This window comes from Plectropomus leopardus, chromosome 10 (genome assembly GCF_008729295.1).
Source record: "Plectropomus leopardus isolate mb chromosome 10, YSFRI_Pleo_2.0, whole genome shotgun sequence".
Classification (NCBI taxonomy): Eukaryota; Metazoa; Chordata; class Actinopteri; order Perciformes; family Serranidae; genus Plectropomus; species Plectropomus leopardus.
This window is the reverse complement of record NC_056472.1, coordinates 27071950-27079827: the sequence shown is the minus strand read 5'-3', so window position 1 is coordinate 27079827 and position 7878 is coordinate 27071950. Positions and strand designations below refer to the sequence as shown.

Below are 7878 nucleotides of genomic sequence, written 5' to 3'. Positions count from 1 at the left end.
CAGAAATGATCCAGAATCAGATTTTGCTGAATTCTTGTGAATGTCTTTTGCTTAATAAAAAATCTGCGGAGATGTCGTCGGAGTTCTGCAGGCACGTAAGGTGAGTAAAAATGCTTTTACATATTTACCTTTATACACCCTGAGCATCAGCGTGGCTGTTACATTAACAGACCGTTTTCTCTTTATCACATTTGAAAATTGGAAAGCCAAAGATGCTTCGACAAGAGCGGCTGTTGTGCTCAGCGTTCCTGACTGACGCAGAAGCGGAGCGGGAGGCGTTCGCTGGAGGTTGAGGTAAGCGGTTTCCTTTGTTCAGTTTCGGTGATTTGACGTCTTGATAATCGTCTTGTTATGATGTTCCTTCACAGACGACTGCAGCTTGAATTCATCAAGTTTTTTTGCAAAATGAATAAATAAAAAAACTCAGACATAATTTAAAACTGTTTAAGTCATTCCTGCTTCATGATCCACTTGTTTGCTGTCCATTCAAACACTCAGTGTGTGAGAGTCAGTTTCCAAATGGCTTTTTAGCCACCAAACTTGGGCATTTTTTTAGAGAACCTGTCACTGTTTCCTGCCAAAAAGTGACACGGAAAGTGTTTTTGTTTTTTTTTTTCCACTAAGATATTTCTACATTTTCAGCCGATATTATGCCCCAAAATTTTGTATTTTAAGCCAATTTCCTAAGCATATAACCAAGTGTGTTTTGTACCTAAACCTAGCCACACCTTAAATACAGCGTTTACAAAAAATAAAAAAAAAACGGCAAGTTTCAACATATCTGCCTCATAACGTACAGATGTAAGATATCTGTGATTTACAGAGATGTACAATGCCTGCGTTTATTCCAGAAATAGGTTTGCAATAACCGTTTAACTAAAATAAACCTGCACAAAGAGGGAATAGTAAATAATCAAAAAGAAGTCAAACCCAAATGTTCTTGGCCAAACGATTCAAACACTTTCACTATTAAGAAGTTTGTCTTTATTGGCATCAGTGGCTAGCGGACAAATTTGAACAGAACCAGACAGGAGGATTCAAATCTGAAAATCAACTCCCTGTATTTGCATAAGAAGTTTGGCTGCGATGAAAACAAACAATGATTGAAAACAAAGAAACAATAACTTAAAAAGTGCAAAAGAGAGAAGAAGTTCAGTCCAGTTACTCTGCTTAAATACTGTACAATATATTCTTCTCCAAACACGTCAAGTAAAACATACTGCGATGATCGAAATGTGCCTGCAACATAAAGAACGCTTTCAGTCCCGTAAATACAGTTCAACGTATTTTTCACTACAATGAAATGATAACAGCTGAGCGGGTAAACAGGGAACATCATTCAGGTCCTTCAACTTTTTTATGTTTCCAGGTCGAAATTAAAGTTGGCAAAAAAAACTGTAGAAAGAAGACAAAAAAATGAACTAAAACACAAAACTGCACTCACAATGAACAAATGAACAGATGAAAATACAGCACAAAATAAGCAAATAAATAAAAGTTTTAAAGTGATCAAATGCACAAGTTTACAAGTCGGCTACTGTGGCTACATGGAGGCAAACCACAGAGCCCAGCTGGTGTTTGGGGCCTTTTTGTTTTGTGCACACGTCAGTATGAGCGTCAGTATTATGTAGCAACAGAAATGATTCATTTCAGTTCAATTTTATTTGTGAACGCCATTATCACAGGTTACTGAAATGTCCCAAACAGTTTTGTTACGCTCCGTGAATTCATTTCTGACAAATTAGCCTTATGAACTCTATTTAAGTCTACGTCATAGTATGTGCGTAACATTAATAGTCTAAAAACGTCAGCCACATTGTAACAAATACGTCCAACAGGGAGACACAAATAAAGGCATATTATCAGAAGCACGTAGTGTGGAGATAATACTGAGTAATATATGGTTCAAATGTTGCCTGTTGAACAATATTTAATATGGATTTACAAGGTAACAATTTGTTAAGAGACATATTTTTAGTAATTTGTACTCTTGTATCAGTGACTGGTGACAGGAGGACAGTCTTGAAAAAAAAGAGTTAAATTTTACCTATAAAAGGCCGTAAAAAGTATGAAATTGTTAAATCTTAAATTCAGATTGAACTTTCAGACTTTGACACAACATGTAATGTCCGTTTATTGGCCTCTCTGCACGTTTACATCATGTGATGAATGAGCATCATTAAATTAAGGCCTTGTTGGCAGCCTGCTCTTTAGTTTATTTGTTTCTAAACACAGAGATTATCATTGAACCCCTTAGTGATCATTTTAAACTCACATCAGTGGGTTTAGCTGTAAAGAGTAAATTTCTGTGTATTTCCTTCAACTTTCGTGTTAAACTGAAGTTAAAGTGGAATTAAAGGTCTTAAAAGTCTTAAATGTAACTTATTTATACTCTGTAGGGAGTACTGAAATCTTTGACAGAACAATAATCTGTGTGCACAAAAACCAAAAATAAAGATCACAAACACCTGCATGGCTCTGCAGTCACAAATGGCATGGTGTAAGTAAACAAACAAACAAAAGAAATAAAACTTTTCTCAGTCAAAATATAAATAAAATACTTCATCCAAAGGCTTAACAACCCTTTCATCAGTTTTTTGTGCAGCAGTCAATAAAAACTTAAATCTTTAACTGTTGTAATATTACCTGTGACTTTCAAAACAAAATAAACGCAGTCAGCTGACACTTCAGTGCACTTTTCCTGCCACATTTGAAACTACTCTGGATTATTTAGTTTTAGTCTACAGTATCCGACATGCTTCATAAACATGAATAACTGCCAGTCTGCTCACAAAAATACAGATTCACGAATAAACTCACTGCTTATTTCCCTTCAAGGTTAACATGTTTTTATGGCTAAAAGAAGCTGGAAAGACGAGGACAAAGAGAGGACAGATGAGACATAAAAGATGAGATATCATCAGTGCGGCCGCGCAAAGGAGCGAAAACACGTAGCAAAGAGCAGACAGCAGCTGCGTTTCCATCCAAATTATTACAACATCTGGCAATTTTAAGGATGCAATCCACGACTTCATTATGAGACCTTTTTCTTTAAGACTGTTGTGGATTTTTAGAAACAAACAGTCCTCCTTTACTCAAAATGTGTATTTTTTATTATTTCTACAGCTGAACTTTGAAGTTTCTCTGTTTATTAAAAATCCAGCATAAGAGGCAGGTCTGCGAACACGATCTGTGACATTTCCAATAATCTGGAAGCCGATCTGGATCCAACGTTTAATTTACACAATTGTGACGCAAAAACTTAAAGTTTTCAGGGCACATTCACCGAGGACAGACTTTACACCGAAGTAAAAAAAAAAAAAAACAGCTGAACTTCTGAAATCAACAATATTTGCATATTTATAGATCTTTTATGTGGAGTACATTTAATTCAAGAATTATATTAAGATAATTTAACTTTTTCTTTGAAAAAACTAAATCAAACAATTTCTTATTCAAAGTGGAGCATTTTTGTACACCTTAAAACATTTCTGGAGGGGATCTTTAAATATAAACTGTTAGATTTTGTGGCAATTTTTGGGACTCTGTTTAAAGCTAAACTTCCTGTTTTTATTACAATCAGTGAAGGCAGCATTTATTTTCTTTCTTTCTTTTTTTCCCCCCAAATTTAAAATTTTGATTACAGTAACACTGCATTTTGTAGAAAGAAATAAACGAATAGTATCTGACTATAAAAACTGATCTGAAAAATCAAAAACTTCAACAAAATGAAAAATAACAACTAACTGTGAACCAATGAAAAGCAGAATTTAATAAAATCTTAAATTATTTTATGTTTTCCTTGTTTTTCCGGGCACTCAGGAAGCTGATTTATTGGAAACAAACCTTTATTTTTTCACTAAAATCTGAACAGGATGGAAACGCAGCTGGCTCGGCAGTGAAATGTGAAGGGAACATGTTTCCAGACCTTTAAAGATGAAAGCAGTGAGTCATAAAGGCCATCTAGGTTGCATAGAGATACTAAAAGCTAAAGCTGCTATCATGTTTGATAGATTCTGCATGAATAAAGCACACCAGGAAGCAGAATCACAGCAGGAGGAGAGGAGGGAAAAGGCAACAATGAAAGAATAAGTTACAGTAGATTATTGCCTCTGTTATTTTACAGTTCGACGGATGGAGGGAAGAAAACGTGTGCTCAGACAGACTGACGGACGCTCTTTCAAGTTAAAAGTCTTTCACATTATTAAAAGAACACTGATTTAAAGTGAGTGAGTTAAAAACATCTTGTATTCCTCATCTAAATTACTCAGTTTAAGGAGAATGAGATTGGATAAAAGAGGGATTACTTTACTTCAATCAGAGATCATTATTGACTATTGTATTATATTCTTATTATTGGTAAAACGTCCCAATCTTAATTTCAAGTAAACCCAAATTATAATCAGATACTCTCCCGCACGATTCAATATGACAGTAAAACGTTTGTATTTCATCCGTTACAGCAGATTTCAATGCTCCAAAGTTAGCGCAGTTGCAAAGAAAATAATCAAACGTCCTCAGAAAATTATGAAATTGTCACTACAGCATAATCCACTTCCAAACCGCTGATCTAAATGTTCCAAAGACAAATATTTTCTCCAAAATAAACAGTTTTGTTGTACAAAAACACACCATGTCGCAGTTTAGGAATGATGATCACTAGCTTTACTCGGGCTTTATAATTTACACATACACTTATTTTCCCTGATAAATGGATCATTCACTTGGTCTCCAAATCTTAGGAAAATAGTATTATAAGCCCATTACGGTTTCTAACGTTTTTTTTCTCTCTGCGCCCAAAGCCCAAAAGTATGTTTTATTTATCGCAATGTTAAAAAAAAATCTGTAATTTGATCACTTGAAAAAAAGTCCACAGATTTCTTGGATTTGTAACTTGCAGGCTTTTGAAGAGGCAAATATAATAACATGTTTGGAACATAGAGAGCAAAAAGACGGCAGTAAAACAGTGGATTGTGCTGCAGCGTTTATTTGAAGTTTCTATCAATGATTTAATATTTTTTCCCAACATATTAAAGGCAGATTCACATTTTTTTCAAGTCTGTCTTAAAACAAAACCCACATGTGCACTGAAAAGGTTTTTTGTTTGCTGTACTCATCCCCTCTGTTCATACTGGCCATTAAAATGAAGGTTTTCCCAATTTCAAATTTAATGTAAGTGATGGGGTTAAAAATCCAGTCTTCATTATAAAGTTTGAGACTTTTGACAAATCGTGTGGATATATTCCAAAGTTCGAGTGTTTTTTGTACAAAACTCTCTTTTTCGGTTCCCAGCTGAGCTGAGGCAGAGGGACGGTAAAATAAAGAAATTTCAAATTTTTAAAATTTTAAACTAAACTTGATTTGACGAGCTAAAAGTCCTGAAATCTAATATAAAGTTACACTGAAATCAATTTAGAAAGGGATCTTTTTAATTGCCTTTACGAGCCAGAGGGATTATTATAGTATGCAAAACTTTCAATGCTCATATGAGGACACGTTTGTTTTAACACGGACTTGCAAACACGGAAACTTATCCTTTAATATTCCACTATTTTAACATCACCTGAATCCAAGCTGAATACAGCTGCTTTTCTCTGTGAAGAATAAAACTGCAGACTTTTTACAGCCACCTTTCACGGCTACAGTGCGTTAGCTTCACTTCAACATGAGTAAAGCCACAAATAATGATTATTTCAATGCTATACTCATCAGCTTTTGTCAATAATTTAGTCTGTAAACAAAGACAAAACAAAAAGTCACATGTTCCCGAAGGCCAAAGAGACATTTTCAGTTTACTTGTTCTGTTTGACCAACAGTCAAAAACCAAAAAACAACCAGCAAATCTTCACATTTGAGAGGTTGGAACCGGAGAATGCCTTTTGGATAAATGATTAATCAGCTGCAAAAGTTGTCGATTAATATGTTGTCCATTGAATAAATGTTTCATTATTAAACTTGTGCTGGAAGACGTTGGTTAGGACAAACCTCCGAACTGCTCCAACCGTTACTGTGAATGCGTCCAGTTTATCAGCTGTGATCTGGAATAAGTGAAGGTTGTGATTTGGGGAAGAGGCGGAGGATGACCTCGACGTGTGATGTTTGACTACAAAATACAAGCAGCTCAGTCTGTGAAGTCGGGAGCAGCAGATCTTGAGTTGGTTTTCTCGCTGCTCTTGACAGCAGGACAAAGAGGGCTTTGCTCAGGTGTGTGTGTGTGTGTGTGTGTTAGCAGGTGCACACACATTACAAACGTGACGATGCTCTGAATTATCCCGCAGACACACACGAATCAGAAGAACAGACACTTTGTCCAGCGTGGCGGCCTGGCAGCACACTGACTGTTACTGCTTTGGTGTTTCTGTGTCTCAGGTGTCTTGGTACGGCAAGTGAAAGCAGCCGGGACTGTCGTCGTCAGGTGACCAGAAGGAGGACGGCCTCTTGTGGTGGAGCTCTCGGCGAACGCAGCGAGGGCACGGCTGGGCTTTCTGTCGACATTCGGTGTGAAACACGGCGCCACAACCGTCACACCTGCAAACACCGAGATCAACACACAGGTCGGTTATCAAATTTCAAATCACGTCTGTGTTTATTTTTATTGACCACAGAAAAAGAAACTACAACCACTCATAGTATAGAGTATACATACTATACTACGTCATTTATAATTTTTTGACATGCTATATTATGACGTTTTTCACCAGTATTTTGACACGCTATACAATGATGTGTCTCGACATGCTTGTGTTGTTTTTTGACGTCATATTTTGCCATTTTTCGACAGACTAAACTACGTCACTGGTTCCCATTACAGAGCATCAGTGACCTCGGTGAAGTGACGTGTCTGCACAGAGCCCGAAAGATACTGCGACAGCAGCCGCCCCAGCCGCAGTCTGTTCAGCCTGCCGCCGTCTGCTGCTTTCCCCAGAATGTGACCCTCCTCAACACCTCCTTCAACGCCAAAAAGATGTCGCAGGATTTTAGGGTAAATGTTCATTTCATTTTTTCTTAAGCCACGTTAAAATATATATTGTTTTTCGGTCGTTTTTTGTCATGCCATATGATGGTGTTTTTGGCAGTTTCTGCATCATTCAATGCCATGGTGTGTCTCAACACGCTATTTAATGCAGTTTTCAGTTGTTTTCAACTGTTTTTGAGACATGTCATTTTTTGACATTTTCGCCTTACTATAGCCTTGCTTTTTGGGTCCTTTTTTTCGACACGCTACATTATGGTGTTTTTGGCAGTTTCTGCATCATTCTATGCCATGGCGTATCTCCGGCACACTATTTGATGCAGTTTTCAATTGTTTCTAGCTGCTTTTGAGACATGTCATTTTTTGGCATTTTCGCCTTACTATAGCCTTGCTTTTTCGGTCATTTTTTTTGACATGCTACATTATGGTGTTTTTGGCCGTTTCTGCATCATTTTATGCAATGACGTATCTTGGCACGCTATTTAATGCAGTTTTCAGCTTTATTTAGCTGTTTTTGAGACATGTCATTTTTTGACATTTTCGCCTTACTATAGCCTTGCTTTTTCGGTCCTTTTTTTCAATATGCTACATTATGGTGTTTTTGGCAGTTTCTGCATCATTCTATGCAATGGCGTATCTCAGCATGCTATTTAATGCAGTTTTCAGCGGTTTTCAACAGTTTTTGAGACGTCATTTTTTGACATTTTCGCCTTACTATAGCCTTGCTTTTTGGGTCATTTTTTTCGACATGCTACATTATGGTGTTTTTGGCAGTTTCTGCATCATTCTATGCCATGGCGTATCTCCGGCACGCTATTTAATGCAGTTTTCAGCTATTTTTAGCTGTTTTTGAGACATGTCATTTTTTGACATTTTCGCCTTACTATAGCCTTGCTTTTTGGGTC

At 36.7% G+C, this 7878-nt stretch overlaps 1 protein-coding gene across 3 annotated transcripts in view; it reads right to left on the bottom strand.

Moving 5' to 3' along the window:
- Window positions 1-961: 961 nt before the first annotated feature.
- Window positions 962-7878, bottom strand: part of plekhm3 (pleckstrin homology domain containing, family M, member 3) — an 82335-nt gene continuing 75418 nt past the window's right edge. For all 3 annotated transcript variants that reach the window (XM_042494209.1, XM_042494210.1, XM_042494211.1), the window contains exon 8: window positions 962-6528. In XM_042494209.1, the coding sequence (XP_042350143.1) occupies window positions 6366-6528 (163 nt within the window). In that variant the 3' untranslated portion in view covers window positions 962-6365. The remainder of the gene's footprint in view (window positions 6529-7878) is intronic.